The sequence below is a fragment of the Lissotriton helveticus genome, chromosome 1_1 (genome assembly GCF_964261635.1).
Source record: "Lissotriton helveticus chromosome 1_1, aLisHel1.1, whole genome shotgun sequence".
NCBI lineage: Eukaryota > Metazoa > Chordata > Amphibia > Caudata > Salamandridae > Lissotriton > Lissotriton helveticus.
The window spans coordinates 706,082,158-706,102,725 of record NC_136057.1 but is presented as its reverse complement, the minus strand read 5'-3'; the positions used below and the strand labels follow the sequence as shown (position 1 = coordinate 706,102,725).

Here is a 20,568-nt window from a genome sequence, read left to right as displayed (position 1 = left end):
GTCACATGAGTAGTAGTTTCCTAGACCGTGCCTTCTAGATAGTCGCCAGCTTCCAGTCGGAATGGGAACACATGCGTGGCAAGTTTCTATAGTTAAAGGAAGGAATTGACTGCTGTGCGTTGAGGTGGGGGATATGGAAAACGTCCCAGGGTGCAAGAGTTTCGGAATCGAAAGTGTGCAGACTCCTCTTTCCTACAATGATGAGAGAGGATTGCTGATGCGATCGTGATCCAGCAGTTTATAGAGTCCCCGCTCGTGAGCGCAGAAGGACCGGGGACAATGCAAGTCAGAGGCAGTGGCCGCCAAAAGCGACGCAGCAGCTGGTTGTCAATTGAAGTACAGGAGCAGTGCGCCCGGCCTGACTGCACAGCGCAGAATGGGGCCAAGTCCCATGAAATAGACCCAGGTCAGACGGATCGAACCACCCGCCTGGCTTTACACTAACTAGCGTACACCGGGACTGGCTTCTTGGCTACACGCACCGGTTGTAATATATAAATACATACACACACACTCTAAGAGGAGAGGGGAATTGGACGTATTAATGAGAATGGCTGGCACGGGAACAATGCTCAGTACCGAGATAACCCCGGCCTTCCAGACAACCCTTCGATGGCACAGAGGGTGCCTTCTGCAGCACCCCGAAGTAGACTAAAGTGCGGCCGTAGGGCCTGGACACATCTCTTAATCAAGGAAGTACTGACACTGACCTGCTGGGGCTGCTGCTGCCGGCTGCTCCTCTGAGGCTGCACCCTGGCCACGCGGTTATTCTGCAACACGCCCAGCACAACGCGTCCGCCGGCGGCGCCCAGAGTAGCCCCATTCTTGCCCGGCTGCACGTTCTCTTGATTCTCATCTCGCATTTCCGAGGCCATTTGCGTGAACATGGTGCCGCAGGCGCAGTTCTTGGGCAGCGAATGCAGAGAGAATGGAGTTAAAGGGGCAAGAGGAAAGCAACAACATGCGGATCCCGCACACCGCGGGGTCGTAGAAAAGGAAGCGTAGGTCCTGGAGGATCAGGTGCTGTGCATGGCAGTGCAGAGTAGCCACTCCCCGGAGCAGCGCGAGCCTGGGATCGGGTACGGTGCAGGGCTCCCCTCACGGGGCGGGACTTAAAAAAAGAGTCAGAAACGCCCACGATTCGCGTTCTGACCGGGAGAAAGTGATTGACACTGATGTCTTCCAATGGCTAGCCCCCATTTATGGAGCTAGCCAATGGATGACAGAGGTGGGACTAAGCCCCATATTGTAGGATCATAAGATTTCGGCCTGGGCGGAGCACCTGCTTCGCAGGTGCTATGGCCAGGGCGAAACCTAAAAATGGGGAAGTTGGCCCTTTTGTATGCCAGTCTGGAAGATCACTAATTAGCATTCATAATATCAAAATGATTCAGTACTGTATTGTACTTTATATTTAGTGCATTTAAATCGACCATGTCTATGTAAACAAACATATGCATTGATAACACCAAATATTTTTGCAAAAGAGATTCAAAAATACAACAGCTACTCAATAAAACCTTATTTGTTAAGGAAACAAGACTACAGCAAAAGCAACAGGATGTGAATTCAATTAAAACAGTAAGTTAAGAACAGGTACAACAGTATAAACTCCATATCGCTTTAAGAAAGACTTCATGTTAAATTTGGGCAGAGCAGAAGCAGATGGCCGAAATCATTAGGCTCCTCAGCGGTACAATCACAAATCTCATTACGGGCAGTATCCATGAATTTGGTTAGTTTATATCATCTCCTTACCTGTCCTAAACACATAAAACGTAGCAGGCGCGTGGGTGTGCAATCAAACACATATGTTAAATGGGTACTAGTTAACATATTTATCTTGGAACAATTTAACAAAGCAAGAGACTTCCTTGATATAAATGTCATACCACTGAGAGCAAAAAATGAAAGCAGTGTCCTTTAGCCTTTGTTTTATTCAATGTGATTTCCACAATGAGTAAATCAAATGCCCCTTTCACTTATACTTAAGGTTCTTGAATCAAAACAAATTGTTGTTGCCCAGAAAGACCGCACATAAAATCACAATGATCCAGCCCCCCCAATGCTTCAAATGTCGGAGGTGGTAGTCCAAGTTCCTATCTTAGTGCTTGTATCCCAAAACAGAGAGGCAGTGCATTGGAGACAATGAGCTAAAAAAGATGAGCCTCATTGAAATAAAGGTGGATGTTCTTTTGACGGCATCGCTTTTATTTGGTTAGGATGTTGAGGCCAGATATATCAAGCCTTTTTGCGTTCGTAGTTTGCGGGCGCAATAATTGCTTTTCCGATGTAGCAAACATAATTTTGCAATTTAGTAACCTGTTACTGAATTGCGAAATGGGTTTGCGATTCGGCATTAGGAAGGGGCATGTTTAGGGCATCCCTTCCTAATACCGAATTATATCGGTATGTGTGAATGTTTTGTGACCTCTATTGCGGTCGCAAAGCATTCGCTTTTTCCCACCTACTTCAAGTAGGTGGTAACCCATTTGCAAATGGGAAGGGGTCCCCAAGGGCCCCTTTTCCCTTTGTGAATGTTTATAAAAGCATTTTTAAGAGCAGGTTGCTCTTAAAAAACTAAAAGTAAACTTTACATTTTTCTTTTTGTGAAGCATCTCATTGTACTTTAAGGAAAACAGGCTACGTTACAAAAAAAAAAAAGATTGCTTTATTTAAAAGCAATCACGGACATGGTGGTCTGCTGATCTCAGCAGGCCACCATCCCCGTGATTTTTACGATTCCTAGGGGGTCGCAAATTGCAATCTACTTCACTGATATTCATGAGGTAGATCATTTGCGACCCACTAGGAATCGCAAAAGGTGTACATACACCTTCATATGCATCTTGCGATTCTCTAATTGCGAATCCTTGTGATTGGCAATTAGGGAATCACTAAATGCTTTATTCATACATCTGTCCCTAGGTTCTTTCTCCTGTCACAAGTCACACACAATTTTTTAAAGCGCCAAAGGCATTTCCAATGCAAAACTGTAATAATATTTGCCTCATTCGAGGTCCAGAGTAAAATATGGAATTAAAATTCTAGCCTGTGTTAACTAAATATGATGTACAAACTGTTACATAAAGCTGTATTTACATGTAGATTAAATATATTGTGTTCTTCTTTCCGTTGCAACACTATATGTGACTTCCACATGCAGTTTTTCTTAATATCTCTCCGATAAAGACTCATGCGTCATTCTAAAATATATACTCAATATCCACATTGGAGTTCTTTGTTTTCTAGGTCTTCCTAATGTTATGAGATCAATTAACACGGCCAATATAAAATACTTGGAATTCTCACGGAAGCTCAATGTGGTGAAATCAACAAGCAGACAGTTATACCCGGGTGTCCGAAAATGGATCATTTGGGAGTGACCATACCAGTTTAATAAATACAATCTGATTAATTAAAAGGACAATTCAACAAAAACAGTGTGACCCTGCATTGCAGCAATGACAGCAAATACCCCAGAGGATTATCAGTTAAATTCAACTAGGAAAAGTATAATTCAAGTTGAAAACACAACACAATAAAATGTCAAATTCAATATAGAGAATAAAGAAAGATGGAATTAGTAAAATGACACTAACAATTATTACAAATGGTTTGTATTAACCATATATGTGATTTGTTGACATTTTTAAAGCAAGAAGCAGATTTGTTTTTACCAGAACCTTTACTTTTCTTGTTCTCAATACATCAGTAGAGCAAGGCAGGTTGTTAGAGACAACGTGGGCCCCTTGAAGTTGGATATGTCATTGGTTGAGATCCTTTATTTTAGGTGCCAAGTGTTCTGAGCAGGAGAAGGTCAGATTTCGTAGCCATTTAGGCTGTTTCGACACTTGGAGGTATTATTCATATGAACCTGGTCCCAAATTCTATGTTTGCACTTAGTCACTCTTTTAGTATTTGTTTTCCTTCACTGGGGCAAAGCTAGAAGCTATAGTCCATGGGATTGGATACTATTCTGCAGTGGTCCCTCAGTAGCTTCAAATTCCAGGTGAAAAATCTCGGGATGAGGCAGAATGGCAACACTTTGCCAGCTTAGTTGCGCTTTCCTAGAGGAGCTTTGATGCCTAATCCTGTTGCACCAGAATAACATAAATGATTCTATCCCCATATATTTGTAGATGCTATGTATCACTCCTATTGTCTCCTACAGCTTTAGGTCACAAGAGCAGGCTTCTGCACCATGTCATGTCTTTCTCTAGCAAGAATTCTCACAAATTCAAAAGCAGTCCACAATTGGATCTTTTTCTATAGGATACAGATGATCTTCGAGCTATGTTCTGAGGAGTTTGTAGTGAGACATTATTCTTATTCTATACACAAGTCACTGATTGGAGAATCCCATAAGCCAAATAATAACAGATTTGATAGTAAAATTCTATCTCCTATTTCAGCACTTTCTATTTCGCCTTTCTACAAGCAACCCTGTAGTCCCCCGCTTTAAATGGTACAAGCTCAGAAGTTCTGATATATAAGGGAACCCCTCTCTTCGGGATCTTGGAACAGATTTCCCACTTACTGTTGATAGAGAAAAATGTCTGAGAGACCTTTGTACATGTAAAAAAAGATTTCTGTCACTTGAGGAAGGCTGTTGCTGATGGTCTTTTTTGATCCCACTCGTTTTTTTTCTTCTCACAGATAGCCCATCAAAACTAAACAGTTAGGGGCATATTCACAAGGAGCTATCGCCGAATTAACGGCACTTTATCGCAGTCAAAGTCCTGATAAATTTACCCCACCATTCACAAGCAGGTGCTAACAGCCCACAGCACCAGTTTTCCTGCGATAGCAGTAGAAAAAAACATCGCCACAGAGGACCACCGTAACTATCGCTAATGAGATGCAGAGTAGGCGTTCCCGTGCCAAAAGCTGTGACAACACCACACCTGAACATTCACAATGACCAGCCAGATTGGCGATAAGAACACAAAACGTGTGATAAGGTGCGTTAGCAGCAGGAAATTTACACCTGCTGTGAAATGGTGTAAAGTCGGACCACAGCCTGCACCACAAAAGGGAGCCCATGGATGAGGGACCAGGACTACCCTGCGGACCAGTAGGTCCCACATCCAGTACCTAGTCGTGATTCAAGAATGGCAGAGTCCACACCGATGGTCGCAAGGAGAGGAGTGAGAGGAAGATGTGTCTCAGTCTGAACAAAAGCTGGGTCACAGTCATGGAGGTGACCGAACACGTGGTGCCACTGTACCTGAACTACGCAGGCCAGTGGGGCCACCAACCTATGCCGCCGACACTCGGTAAATGGCCCGTGCTGACCACTCCCTCTGGCCTACACTGCTCAAGGCCTAGTCTGTGCTCGAATAGGCCACAGATTTTGAACTGAACATCGAGTATGCAAAGGCAGATGGCACTTCCATGGACGCAAGGAGAGACGTAAGTGGATGACGCCTTGCATCTTGGCGGAGAGAAAAGGATCATAGTTAAGGAGGTGTTCATACACTACCGACAACTGCCCTGTTGTCACTAACTCTGTGCATCGTGAGCCAATGACACATGGATGTGGGCCACTGCTGACCGCTGCTTCCAGCCTACACTGCGTTCCAGTAGGTCACAGAGTCATGATTCAGCAATGGCGGAGTTCATATCAGTGTACCGGCTTCATCGCAGACTGCATCCCCACTCAGCCCAGTGCCACTAAGTCTGTTCCCTGACATTCATGGACACTCTCTGGTCAAACTGTGATGGCGTCTGAGCCTATAGACTAGGGGACAGTTTTCATCCTCATGTAGCTGATACCGAAATGGTGGTGGCCACGGGGCTGTCGCATTTCACTCCTCCATTTACTGCTTTCTGATAAAATCAAACCGTTTGGCGTTTTGCCCTGGAGGACACCTTCCACTGTCCACCGAAACAATCTGAAACATACACCTCGGACATTGATGGTGATCCGCTCAGGTCGCATGGCCCATCTGACTGCACTGCAAGTCACCGTCCCGTGGCTGGGTGCCTGTGTCGGCCGCTGTGCATCCGGGGCCACTAACTCCGTACTGGTCAGGTCCGGGACCCCTTCTCCGGAAACATTAGATGGCACCTGAAGCGTAGACCTTGGGGTCATCAACGCCATTTCCCTGTGGTCTTGTGCTGGTGGGACGCATTCTGGCCTCCGGGTGAAAATGCGTCCCACCAGGGCTCACACACCAAAGCGAGTCCAGACCGACCGGGACGTCGCATCACCGCAGGAGGCACATGACACCACCGCAAGGACCACCTCCAAGCGCCATCTGTCAGAGTCGAAACGGTGGTCCTGACAGACTTACGGAGTTGCTCAGATCTGTCGTGGATGCCATCATCTGCCTGATACCCTGCTCAGCACTCCAGGTGCCAGTGACTCAGTGCACCGCAGGACATTGTCCGTTGCTGATTGTGTTTTGTGCTGTGGAGCGGTTGCGCAGGTATGTCACATCAAACAGTGTGGGGGCCCTGAAACGTTGATGGGCAAGATGATGCAGGTCTCACACACACCACTGCATCTGCATCAGTAATATATCGTGGGACACAATCCGAGACTTTTTCTTCACATGAGCGCGCTCATCTCCAGTGTCCAAAGCCCAGTGCACTGCAACTCACGGACACCACTGTTTGCATGTCGGCTGTCCTCTGGACTTTCTCAGGCTCACTCCATGTTGTTCAGTAGTTGACTATGTATTGCACGTGTTTTCTGTTTCCGTTGCACTGGTGTCCAATGTTCAAGTGGTTGCAAGCACCAGACATTCCGTGCGGAATGGCTTACGCTCACCCCACACACATCCAGCACAGGCGTCACTGTACATGTGGCCCTGCCAATAAAGGGGCCGGGCGCAGGTGCCCATAGCCAGTTCCTCATGATATCTGCATGTGTCCCTGTGGTCATGTAATATGCATATGAGCCCTGGGCCCTAGACTTTACATTGTGCTGTGTACATCGGATGCAGACATGTCACCGCAGGCAGCGGGTTGGAGTTTGGACATGCAGCTTTGTCGTCACCCACTCAATTCATAAGGGGAGTGGCCAGGGCCATCGTACGCACAGCCAACATGGGTGTGTGACTGCTATTGGCATGCCCCTGAGCGTGGTTCTGTGCTGTGCGGAGCCAGTTGTGTCCTCTGTTCTGCAGTGTCAGCTATGCGCATTGTTCCACGTTGCCGTCAATTTGGGTGTGCTGTGGTGTGCCAAGGGGATCTGGAACATGATCCTGGATGTTTGTGGGTGTGCAGTTTGCTACGCCTCATTGTGCATGTATGCGATTGTGCCCATCTCTCCCCGTACACCCAGTGCCTGTTTGTGGCACTCCCTGTTGATGTTATGTCAGTTCCTCTCTAGCTGTGTCCGTACTCCCTACTCTTTGCACCATCTCCACACTGATGACTGTGACCTGGGGTTCCTCCAACTCCTCCGGGGGCACTGGACTGCTACCCCCTGTTGCCGTTGCTGCCTTCCTGTTAGCAGCGGGTTGGTGCCTGGTTTAGGTAGTGACGTCATGCCAGCGTCTATTGGCCTCCTGGGTTGGCCTTCTCGGCACTCCGACTGCACTCGAGGTGGTCTGCTAGTGGGTCAGTTGCTGGTAGTGTTCTGTCACCTCCATGACGCTGGTCTTGTTTTTCTGAGGTCTGCACCCAGTCTTCCTTCCCCTCTTCTCCTTGGCCTTCCCCGAGCCCGTTGTTGCTTGCTGGTAGTCTGTGGGGGTTGGGGAGGTTCGAGTTGGCCTCTGCACTGGGTCAGGGTGCACCCATGTTGCTACGCGCTTTGGCTTGTTTCTGGTGTATTTTTTCTGTGGTTTTTATGGTGCATGGTACCGCCAGACGCATGGGATTTGCAGGCTTGTGGCTGCTTTTCACTATTTTTTATACCGCGTTTGGCCTCATCGCATTTTTTTTGTGTTTGCCCATCGCATTTTAGCGGCGTGGCATTGATTTTCACACAGACATTTGCCGCGTTATCTGTTGTCTATCGCATGCTACCGCCTTGTTGTGAATTGCACGTTGGCAAGGGGTTATTTTCCCACGATGGGCTGCGATGTTGAGAGTTGCGTTACGCTACTCTTGCGGTAGTTATCACACCTTCTTGTGAATATACCCCTCAGTGTTTCCACTGTACAAGTCTTCTTGGTTCTCTTGCAGGCCTACAGTTCACACCTAATTGAATGCTAATTATAGTCACTGTAGGAAGACAGTCAGCAAAAGTAGTTTTATTCCTTTTGGCTGTCAGTTAGCACACAGGACGCTTTCTTGAAGTTAATTTTCTGCTGTGGATATTAAAAATACTACTTTTACTACTAAATTAGATTTTTGATAAAAAGTGGAAAATATAGTTCAGGCTAGTTTCTAATATTTTACTAGGCTGTATTGCGAAAATGATCTTTTATTCATTATTATGCCCATTCAAAGGAACTGTTGTTTTTCCCATACAGTGGCAAACAGCTATTTTTTAGTATGTCCCACTTTTAAAAATTAGGCACTCACAGGTAGATTCATATAGCTTAAATCCGCTCGCAAAGGGGCAGATTCTCAGAATCTGCCCCTTTGCGACCGATATTTTTGCATTTGGGATGCATCATCCCAAATGCAAAAATCGCTAATTAAGAATTCGCTAAATTGCGATTCTTTGCATTTTAGGAATCTCAAATTGAGATTCCTTAAATGCAATGCATGAAAGTGAAAAAAAAAAATAGCGAATTCGCTATTAGGGCAAGCAAATTACCATGAAGTACAACTTCGTGGTAATTTGCAAAAACTTTGAAAAATGCACTAAAGTGCATTTTTCAAAGTTTCATGTTGCGAACACACATGCCCTGAGGACATGTGTGTGCGCAACATATGTGCACACATCAATTTCAGGGGTGCAACAGGGTGTCCTTTGGACACGCCTGCACCCTTGAAATCGCAATCTCAATTTGCGAATCGCTAATTGCGATTAGCAAATTGAGATTGTCTTCCCATTCATTCCTAATGAATGGGAAGAGATTCCCTAATTGCGACTCGCAATTTGCGAGTCGCAATTAAGGAATTATTAGAAATCGCTAGTTTATGAGTGATTTCTTGATGAATAGCATTTTGCTATTCCTTAATAGCGAATTGGTATTTTTCGCTATTAAGGAATAGCAAAATGAGTTCTTGATGAATCTGGGGGTTTGTCTTGTGGAAATACAGAGTATACTTAGTGGCGACTTATCTAATGTATAATGGTAGTTTTCCTTCATGGTAGAGCACTTTTCTCTGACACGAGTTCCTGCATGTAGTTTCAAAACTACAGCTAGGTAAGTCACAGTCGTGTTCTCTAAAGCTATATCGTTTAGTCATAGCTATGTGATATACACTATAGCCCACTTGTGAAATATAACTTTCATGCCACTGGTACATTTTCTTCAATAATTTACCATGGCCTTTCTGTAAGGTTAAAAAGCCAATTGAGCATAATCAATTTGCTACCCATGTTTTAGGGGCCGGGCATATGAACTGTGAGACTGAATGACAGTGCTCATAACTTGAAAAATCGGGGCATTAAATGGAGAAAAAAAACTAGAAACACCTCACAGAAAAAAATTCATTTCCTAAACCAAATTTCCATGTTGAACAGTTATGAGCTTGTTTGCCATGCAATATCTCCTCAGTTATTCATGCCTCTATGCTAATATTGGGTGCAAAAAATGCCTAGCCTTGACTTACATTTGCGGTAGGTACCCATAGACATCATGAAGTTGACAGAAATGAATAAAGGCGAATACTCAAACATTTTTTGTTCTCATTTTGTATTTGATATCAATTAATTTCTGTTTAGAGAGAGAGCCGGTGCCTGCACACCTGCCCGGACGAGCTAGGGGTGGTAGGGAGTAGAAGGGGAACATTCCCAGAAGTTTGGAAAATGTGAAATGTTGTCATTTATTCAACCTCTAGAGGAGCTAGACAATGTGCTGAATCTTGCCCAATAAAATTGCTCACAAGAAATTGTAAGAAATTCAAGTTCACTCCACTTTGAGGTTGTTTGCACACTGAAACTAGTATGATACGCCCCATGTACAGATCGGGTAAGAGGGATATCTGGTTGCACGAAATATGCGCACTTGTGTGGGGGCTGAAAGAGTGAAGCTACTGTCTAACTAAAGCCACCCACAAGATCCCACTCGTATAGCACACCTGTGTAAATACTACTAACACAGGTAGCCTACAGCTCTGTCTATCTCAAGAACGAGCGTAGGGATTGAACATTTCTATCAGGAATCCTAATTTCTTTTTAAGACCCTGACCCACTCTATTAGCGGCATGTTTCATCATCCTGGTGCATAAAAACCAGGAAGGGCTTGACCGTATTCCAGGAAGCACTTAAGGATATTAACTGATGGGGACTAGTTATATAAAAATACCTTAGGAAAACCTGGTATTCCTTTATTATTGGTGTCCTAGGCATGGGTAAAAACTTATTTTTTGGGTGCTTCACGGTGCTTAATAAGCTTTACACCCTACTCTTTTCTGGTTGACATGTCTCAGCCCTGGTGTAAGCAGTCTCTAAGGATCCTGGGCTTTCGTCAGGACAGGTCTTACCTTGTATGAAGTTGGGTATAAGGTACTAGATGTCCTCTACATGTCAGTCAGATGCATTGTAAGTGAACAAACGCAACAATTAAAAACACACATGATTGCATACTTTCCTCATTGAAGGAAACACGTATCAGCTCCCTAAAACATTAAGGGCCTCATTTATGAGAAGTGTTGCATTGCTGTGTGAAAGTAGCAATGCAACACGTCTCAGTGCGCCCTCCTTGCAACATGCTGGATGCATCATATTTAGCGTATGACGCATCATATCGCAAGTAATGACAGATATGTCAGTATTACTGACGTATGTGTTGGCACATTCCTGGAGTTGTGTCGGAAGCATGACGCAACTCCAGTACCTTCCCCCACGTGAAAGGGACTGTGTCACCATTATCCCTAGCTGCATCGCATTGTAAATATGGTGCAACATTGCGCATTATTTACGCCGCCGTTGTTTCACTCTTTGTCACTAAAAGTGATGCAACGGCGGTGCATAAGTGACGCAGGCCTTCATAAATAAGGCCCGAAGGGTGCTGCGCCTTAGGAAAACGCAGGAGACATGTCTATGTAGTCACTCTTTGGTTGAGGTTACCATGCCGGTAATTAACCTACTGCTTTACCCTGCTGCAATCCTGGCTGACGGGAATTATTTTGTGTTTCCTCTATCTCACATGTCTAACTCGGCCTTTTATGTGCACACATTCAGCCTGTCACAGAAGGGACCTTCAGTTGTTAATGGTCCCATATCCTTTTGGCTCTAGTGTGAGTCTGTAGTGCGATTCACTGTATACACACTGTAGACAACATCTGCACCAACATAACAACTTGGTATTGTCCAAACAGTGAGGAGTTTTACATGAGCTTCCATAAGTACACAAATGTCCAGCCCGAATATAATGTTAATTTAGGCATATTTGTAGTCCTTAATGTGCTTTGGGTTTTGATTATATTGCCCGGGGTCAGGTTAGGGTTTTGAACTTCCCTGCTGGACAAGTTAATTACACTCCCTGGCAGCATGAGGACAGCAGGCAGATCAAACACTTCCCCACACAATAGGCTCTTCCAGAGGAGGTTTGACCTGTCCTGGAATAGGAAGATTGTAGAGGTAGAATCTGCGTAATTGCGTTTACACTGCCTAGCAAGCATGGGCATGCCCTTCCCAGAGAAACAATAATAATAAGAGCAGGATCTCTCTCTCTACTATGTCGAGGAGGCCCCTTTGACGTTTTGGGAAAGGAATTGTTCATTCATTAGAGAGCGGGGTGGCCTTAAAACTCTCAGAGAACGGTGATCATCCTCCCCCTGAAGTTGTGTTATTGAAAATCCCAGAATGCTGTCCAGGAGGGCTGGGACAAATGTGTAACTATGGAATGGGACATAGTGGACTGTGACATGGTGTGTCATGTTTAGATTTGGCAACAGTGACCACTTTCTGGAACTATCTACATTAACTTGAAAACCCCTGCGAAAGGAAGATATCAGGTTGGATGTTGTCCTCAGATGTGGCTCTATTCTCAGAATGGCCTTCTTCCAGGCACTACCAGCTCTCATCCTAATGACTACAGATAATTCAGGTGGCCAAGTAGGGGGTCGGTCCTTTAGGGTTTAAGCTCAGCAGGGAAGGAGATCTGAAAAGACATGGAATATCATTATTATACAGGTTATCTTCATAACTCTATAACCTGCATAATTATTATTCTCAACAGTATCTGATTTTCTCAATCGTTCCCTCTCCTCTCGCCCTGCTACTTGAATCGCCTTTCCTTTCTCATGAACCACATTTTACTGTGTATAGCCAAACAAGGGTTATCTTGTGATTAGCAACAAATGCCTCACTCACTATCCCAATGATAAGTGCTCCTTTGCAAACTCACTTCTCATGCCTGTAGTTCTTGGTTCTTTTTTCACTTTAGAATCTTTGCTCTCTCAGTTATACAACAATACTCTTTTCCTTTTTGTCTCGACACTACAACAGGATCAGCACTCACTCTAAAAACAAGGAATGTTTCAGGGAATTGGCAGGCGCCGCAGAGTGTGGAACCTCCTCCCTGAGAAACAGAGAGTACTTCCCATTCGGTGTAGTCTTCCTTTAAACTGGGATCTACGCAAAATGGACACCACTCAAAGGATTCTGGAACTTGAGGTCCTGCACCGAGTTCTGTGGAATGTCTTGGGATTGAATGCAGTCAAGCAATTATTTTCTCTAAAACTATTTTGTGGTGGTGTGCTCAATACAAATAGTGAAGCAGTGTTGTGGCATCTTTAATCCTTTTGCTTTGATGGTTGTTAAGAAGGAATACTTATTGGACGTGTTGATTGTTTCATTTATATTTATTATTGCTTCCTTAAGAGGGGGATATGTGTTGTCCCTTGCCTTGGTTCCTATGCATCCTTCCCAGAGTTCCAGGTCCCTGCTGCTCAGCCAGTGTGTGAGATCATTAGAATGATGAACGTGTTTGTGGTTGTATGAGTGTCAGTTGAAGGAATGGTCTGAGCAGCAAGGACCTGGAACTCTGGGGAGGAGGCTTTGCAACCAAGGCAACTCACAACAAACAACGTTTACATTATGCGGTCCAATGAAAAAAATGATGCAACAGCCATACAATGCAGTCCAAGAGACGAGGTGTTTACTGCTCATTCCCTGACAGAAGACCCAGAGAGAACCAATAGCATCTGTACTGCCAAGTTTGGATGGTGCTCTTATGGAATTATCCATATATGGAGTGGGACATAGTGGACTGTGGCAGGACCGGTGGCACTGGCCTCCTAACTCCCTCCAGGGAACAGTAGTGGGGTGGGCTTGCTGGGAACCCCGTAGGAGAGGGTTTTCCTGGAACTTCTGTGGACTGCTTTTGTAGGGGTGACCCCCAAATGGGAACCACCTGAAACCTGCTTGACACACAAGGGCCCTGCAAGTGGTGAGGAGGTTATGGGGCCTGGGAACAGCAGGCAGGGAGGACCATCCGTCTCAATTGTCATGGGGTGCTTCTGAGTCTCAAGGATCAATACTAAAAGGCCAGAAAGAGGAGCAGGTTCTGGGTACTGGGGGCAAGAAGCTTAATCATCAGGCTGTGAAGAGCTAGAGGGAAGGAGGACAGGTGCTCATTTTAGGGAGAGCACTGCAAAGGAAACAGCTTGTAAGAAGCCAGGAGGTCTGGAATAATTACTCCTGGTGGCTACAGCATTCCATCAGGAGAAAATGCAACTTGCCTCGTCAAATTTGGCTCATTGGGGCAAGAGCAATCTGACTTTATTTAGCCAGCTCATTTTCAGGTAACCCAGTGGGCCAATACTATAGGCCAAGGAAAATCTAATTGTGCCAAATATTCCTTAAAACTCCACCAGTGAGCCTGTTGTTCAGTGTGTCCCCCCTGGGCCCTGACTAGGCCTAGATGTGTGTGGTGTCCTCTGCTGAGGTGTCCATAGTTTGTCCTGGGAGCAACAGTGCTCACGGAGTGACAGCATTACTGAACCCCTGGGAGAGCCTGAAGTGGCATATAAAGTGTGGAATATCACAGACCAAATAGCTTTGAATTCAATGTAAATCATAACCCTTCCTTTTGCCATCATGAATGTCATGATTCATCAAGTAAGCACCATGAATGGCTATGGGAGAATGGGAAAGAGTGAGAGAGATAAAGAAACTCAATTATGTTGCAACTCCTCCGATGGTGCCATATGGAAAGCTTCCTCTCAGGTATTGATATTCTCAAGGTGTGTACATATTTATTCAGAGACTTTTGTCGTGAGCTATTAACCCCTTCGCCGCGGTGCGAGTTTGGCCGCGGTGTAAGGGGGCGCGGGGTTGGGCATGGCACTCAGGTACTTATGACGGCTCCCGGCCATCATAAATCACGGTGGGCGTGTGCTCATGACGACCGGGAGCCGTCAGTACTCCGCCCACTGATTAATTCTCCCACATAGGCGGGGAATTAACCATGCGTGGGCGGAGCGTCAATGGAAGTACTCTAAAACCATAATGCCACCCATAAGCCTAACACAACAATGTAGGTGTGATTAATATAAGTCAGGCATATTATTGTCAGGGTGTCACCACAATGATTTATGGCAGAATTATAAGATGAAAAGACAATGCAATCAATAATAAAACATTTCAGGATGGTATCACCTTTTAAAGATATTCAACACTATGTGGTATATTTACAGTTATTAATTAAAGAAAGATTTCAGTGTTCAATATTAGGCATTGCATGAGTCTTTCCTCTAAAGTTACACTTATTACAGAGCTTGCTCATGCACAGACTGTTCACACTGCCTCCATTACTGGAGGTATGGGGAAGATTGAGGGGGTTATACCCTCTTTTGATTTTGAGGCTCTTTAAGTGTGTCAGCATATGCATATGCATTTTCTCCTGCCAGTGTGTATATATATTTGTAAATGTGTGTGTAGTATTTAGAAGTGCATGTAGTGAAGTACGTATTCTTTTCAGAAGTAAAATAACTAACTGGACAGCAATCCATTAGATGTTATTAATGGCTTATCTGAGTCTTTACCTCCCCTGAGTGAACTTTCGAGTGCTCTACTCCACCACACTTGGAATCAAGTGCTAAAAAGTGCTATTGGATTGCCATTTAAGTCCTCTGCAGTGAAATGGCACCAGGACACCAGTAGTGAGAGAACACAGCTGTTACAGTTTGGTCCCAGTACCCCTAGCTGCCCAGGAACTATCTGACCGACAGTCTTGACAATCCTTTTCCCACTTTTAAAATGATTAAAAATGCTAGGGAAAATTCAAATGTAAGGACAAACATGTAGACCAAGAATGCATTTAAAATTTCCAGGAAGGTAAAATGTCAAACCAAAGCATAACAAAAACTGAATTGCCCATATGGAATTATTATCTGTTAAAATAATTCTTCCACTAGCTAATAATGGAGAATGTCACTGACAACCTGAAAATAGCCTCCCCTCTGCAAACAGATGTAATGACATGCTGTATTTGAAAATGATCCTAAAGGTAAAACTTGAAATTCTGTATAACATTAGTATTTAGAAGGCGATACCGGCCATGTCACTGGTATAAACTATTTCTCCCATGGATGGGCTTGTTTTTTTTCTTTTTTTACGACTGAATCATTTTGCTGCCCTGGGAAATTGATGGACATGGATTGTCAAAAAGAGGTTGTAGCACGTATGTTGCATAATATCAGATTGTTTTCTAAATATTACTCCATACCTTAAAAAACACCTACACAATTTTAGTCAGACCTTTATTGACAACATATACGAATGCAGAAATAGAGTGCCCTATGCCAGGCTTCATTGGTTCCCTAAAATCTTGTCAAGGAATATCATAGCCAATCAACCTCTAAAACATATTGCCTCTCAAAAACAATAGTAGAAATCGAGTTTTCTGATACCCAAAAAGTTCATAAGTACTTTCAGCATGAATATTGCAGATTATTGAAAAATAAAACGAATGATTACATACTGCAATTACCTTAATGGACTATTTAGTGTACAAATTGACAAGGCCAAGATTGACAAAACAATTTCCTAAAGAATGCTAAACTTATTAAGTACATGCTTTGAATATATTTGATAAATCTGATTGGTTGTAGAGGTATAATATATGTTCAATATAAAGTGACTCCAGTGATGTCTTTATGAGTTTAGGGTTGAATCCCCAATGGTTTTCTCAGTGGTGTGACTGGAGAATGCTCCACCAATTTTCAGATGCCAATATGAAAATTGTATATTCTCATTTTACAATATATGTTTAGTATAGGGAGTATCCTTTCTTGGTTGGGTGCCACATAATGTAAAAAAGTGTAATATATTTCATATTTCCATGTCTGTATTGCAAAGCGAGATAACATTAATGAATGTGCTTAAAGCGGAAGAGAATGACACATTTTAAGATTAAACACCTGCTCAACTTTACATGATTTCTTATTGTGATTGAGCAACTATTTTGGATTATAATTAAATCCTAAGTATGTTAATGGGCTACCTAACATTTTGTCATCTTGATTGAGAAGCATGTTGCACACTCTATATTTTCTCAATACTTCCCACTGACATTTTATCGTGTTCCTTCTAGGGATACATTTGTCCAAATGAATTTATTGCTACCCAAGGACCTTTGTCTGGAACAGTGGGAGATTTCTGGAGAATGGTTTGGGAGACAAAAGCAAAAACCATAGTCATGCTGTCACAATGTTTTGAAAAGGGAAGAGTAAGTAGTTAGAACAAATCTCAAAATATTCAATATATGTCATAGCTTTCTATTTATTGTTAACAAAACTTCTCTACTTCAAACTTCAGATAAGATGCCATCAGTACTGGCCTGAAGACAATAAACCGGTGACAGTATTTGGTGATATTGTGATGACTAAACTTTCTGAAGATGTTCAGCTGGACTGGACAGTCAGAGAACTAAAGGTTGAAAAGGTAAATTGTATCCGTAATTTGCAACAAAAGTGGCAGCATGTTGAGAGCAATATAAATGTATTTTGGAGCCAATGGCCCGTTCAGATTTTCTTTCGTGTGATTCCTTTGACTGTAACATTGAACTGCATATCCACAAAGGGTCATAAAGCCTATATCTGTTTTAAGACTTTCACTGTATGTAATAGAGACTTAAAATAATAAGAAAAGATTGTTATAATAAAATGTGTAAAAGATAATAGTGGTAAGTAAACAAATTTACAATTAAAGCAAACAAGTTTTTATCTTTTCTTAAGTGCTAAAAGATTGTAAATGATGTATCATGTAAAAGCATGAGTATGCGGTGACATTAATCTTCCTGTTGAACACACCAGGATTATATGGGTCCAGCTTCTGGCCATTGCATGCAATAGCCCTGAGCAGCCTTTCTTAACCTTAAGTCTTTATGAAGATTAATAGATTTCTGGCAAAATTGCTGCCCCACATACCTCGGATTTGCCTTTTACTCGGCCTTACATAAATGGCACTCGAGGATAGATGTGTTTTTAGTGTCACAAAGTTTCTCTTTATACAATTCCATTCAGCTACACCAGTAGCTAGTAACGGGTCATAACCCATTAATGTTACATATATCAGGAAGATAAATTCAATCCCCCAACTCATGGATGTAGGACCTCTGATAGAAAATATATTAACAGATCTCCTTTACTAAGCTGATATGACAAAAGTGATTTCGGATTTCAATTAATAGATACTCAGCTTCTCCTACTACTGTATGGGATTGCTTAAAGGCTGTAATAAGAAGTAAGTAATATGTAGTTACTACGGGTAAGAAGGATAGGTCAAATTTTGATACGAGCATCTCTACTAATGATAGACAGTGAGCTTCCGTGCCCTATACTTAACCATATTGATGTATGAATCCAAGAGTTTCTAATGAATCAGCTTATATCTACCGAAATGCTGCTCAAAAATAATTATGGGACGGCGTTCACCAAACTTAGCTGACACATTTTGAGGATATTGAGAATATCGGATACATTCTGGATTTAAAATTAAAGGTGCAGTCAGCAAAGAATTATATCATCATATCACAATGAATCACATCAAATTCAAGACACACAGGATATTATTACAAGTGATAAAGTATTAATTATCTCCATGTTCCAGGAGTACTACATGAAACACTTTTGGCAGAGGTGGTGACCTCCGGATATGCACCCTTGGGCTAAAGCGGTGTTGTCCATAAAAAAATCTAGGTGTAAAATTGGACAACTCCCTGAGCATGAAGCTACAGGTTCAGCCTGTGGCCGGTCAGTGCTTTGGCTTTTTGAAAATGCTTAAACAATTTCTGCCTCTACTTCAGATCCCACACAGGAAAACTGTTGTCCAAGCCCTGATTGGCTCCAGGCTGGATTATGTGAATATTCTGTATCTTGGCCTCCCAGAGTATCTGCTTACCCTCCTCCAGGTGGTGCAGAATGCTGCGGCTAGGGCTAGTCTATCTCTTGGCCCCAGGACTTGGGTGTCTGCTCATTTGAACTCTCTCCACTGGCTACCGATCCGCAAGCGGACACAGTTTACGGCCCTTGTATTGGCTTTCAAGACCTTACATGGCTGTGGAGCCCCCTATCTAAGGAAGAGAGTCCAATTCTACCATCTTCGTCGCTCTCTTCGCTCTGCCTCTTTGGCGCTAGTCTGCACTCCGGAGGTAAAGCGCTCCCGAATAGAAGGACGCTCCTTTCAGCTCCAAGTGGCTAAACTATGGAATAATCTACCACTTGCTCTGAGACTACTGCAGGATTTACTTCCCTTCAGAAAAGCTCTTAAGACATGGCTGTTTCAGCAATAATTCTGAGCACTTTGCTTTCCTGCATATTTCCCCTTCCCTCTTATGTTAGTCTTCACTCACCCAGCACCGGGACACTCAGTTGAGTAGCTGTGCGCTTTATAAAGATATGCAGAATCTCATTTTACCTCTCCTATACAACTTCAATAAGAAAACATACCTCTCTAGTGGAAAGATTATACCATTAGACTCAGTCAATGAAAAGCGAGTACTGTGGGTTACACTGCCTCCTCTAGAAGTTGTAGCATCGTTCTTCTATCAACTTTTAGCAAGGTTCTCAGGGAGCATGCAGTTACCAGTCTTAGTACATATGTCAAAATTGCCACTGAAAACTTTGTAGTTTGTTACTTCGTTGCAAGCCGCAAAGTAAATTTAGCCTTTCATATAAGCAATCGCTTCATTTGGTTGTAGAAATATATTTTTGCATCAAGTGGCGTAGAAACAGTTATTGGACTGGGTTTTACAAGTCTAAGGCCTCTATTTACTTCAGATATCTTTATCAAAAGAAAGAGAAAATGATCTGTGTGTCTCAAAATTTAATCGGGTTTCTTCTATCAAGGGCACAAGTTCCAAAAAAAGAAGTGGGGGACTAACAAAGTTAGGCAGTATGCAAGTGACATCACAGTTCATATATGAAAAAAGAGAGGCACCCCTTGTATTAACACACGGGAATTGGGTACTCTTAACAAGTAAAAAATCAGGTAATCCCTTATATTATGTTAAGAATAAATGACAGAAAGCTCAACTCTTTAGATAACCACTATGGTACAGCCCATGCAATAAACTCTCATTTATATTATGACACTCCGAAAGTTATCACAAATCTTTTTATTTAAAAAGCCTTTTACAAATTGCAATATTTTATCCAGAATCATCACATATACTATATGTTACCAGATTCATACAAAACGATTTGTTTAAAAAACACACCATACATATGGTACAATAAAATTACAAAAAATAACATAAAATAAAAAGAGAGAAAAAGTTTTTGGACAGTATACTTTGTCATTCGTGAAACATATCCAAAGGAGCAATTTAATAACTAGGCCTGGATACACTGTTTCTTTTAGTATCTACAGATCCTATTTTTCCCATGGATTATGTAAGTGATGTGTTGATGCGTTTCGATGGGTTTTGTTAATGTTCCATCTTGTTCAAGACAGCAAATTTTGCAAGTCTCTCTGTAAACCTTGTGGTATAGATACGTCACTGCTCCCTTCTGATATATATTTGATCACCTTTGCATTTATTAGACCTCTGTTTTGTGTTGAAGTAGACTCTTCGCATAGACGCTACTGTCCTCTTTTTATTTAAACAATTCAGGGGCAATGAATCCTATGCCTCCTCTTGGTGTCCTGGAGAAACGTTAGGGGCCGGACACTCTGCGGTTTAGAGTGTAAAAAGATAGAGGAGGCATAGGATGTACTGATCGTACTTTTTAAAGTTCTTCCCAGGCATTTTAGTTACCAAAACTATAGTTTGTTAAGAGTTTGGAACTCTATGCGATCAGTGTTTACTCTATACTTGTCTAAGTATGCACTGCACATTGTTTTAATGTAACAACTGAGGTAAGTGACTCCTTACTCTCTTTACTTTTCTCAGCATGGAGATTTTATGATAGTTCGTCAGTGTAACTTTACCTCATGGCCGGAGCACGGCGTGCCAGAAAGTGCAACACCTTTAATACATTTTGTAAAGCTGATAAGAGCAAACAGGCCGCATGAAAACACACCCATCGTGGTGCACTGCAGGT

The 20,568-nt window shown here is 43.0% G+C and overlaps 1 protein-coding gene across 1 annotated transcript in view; it reads left to right on the top strand.

Moving 5' to 3' along the window:
* The window catches only part of PTPRQ (protein tyrosine phosphatase receptor type Q), a 1,500,794-nt gene that overhangs the window by 1,381,812 nt on the left and 98,414 nt on the right, over positions 1 to 20,568 (top strand). Inside the window, exons 58-60 of the mRNA XM_078647981.1 lie at positions 16,617 to 16,751; positions 16,841 to 16,966; positions 20,418 to 20,566. Coding sequence (XP_078504107.1) covers positions 16,617 to 16,751; positions 16,841 to 16,966; positions 20,418 to 20,566 — 410 coding nt within the window. The remainder of the gene's footprint in view (positions 1 to 16,616; positions 16,752 to 16,840; positions 16,967 to 20,417; positions 20,567 to 20,568) is intronic.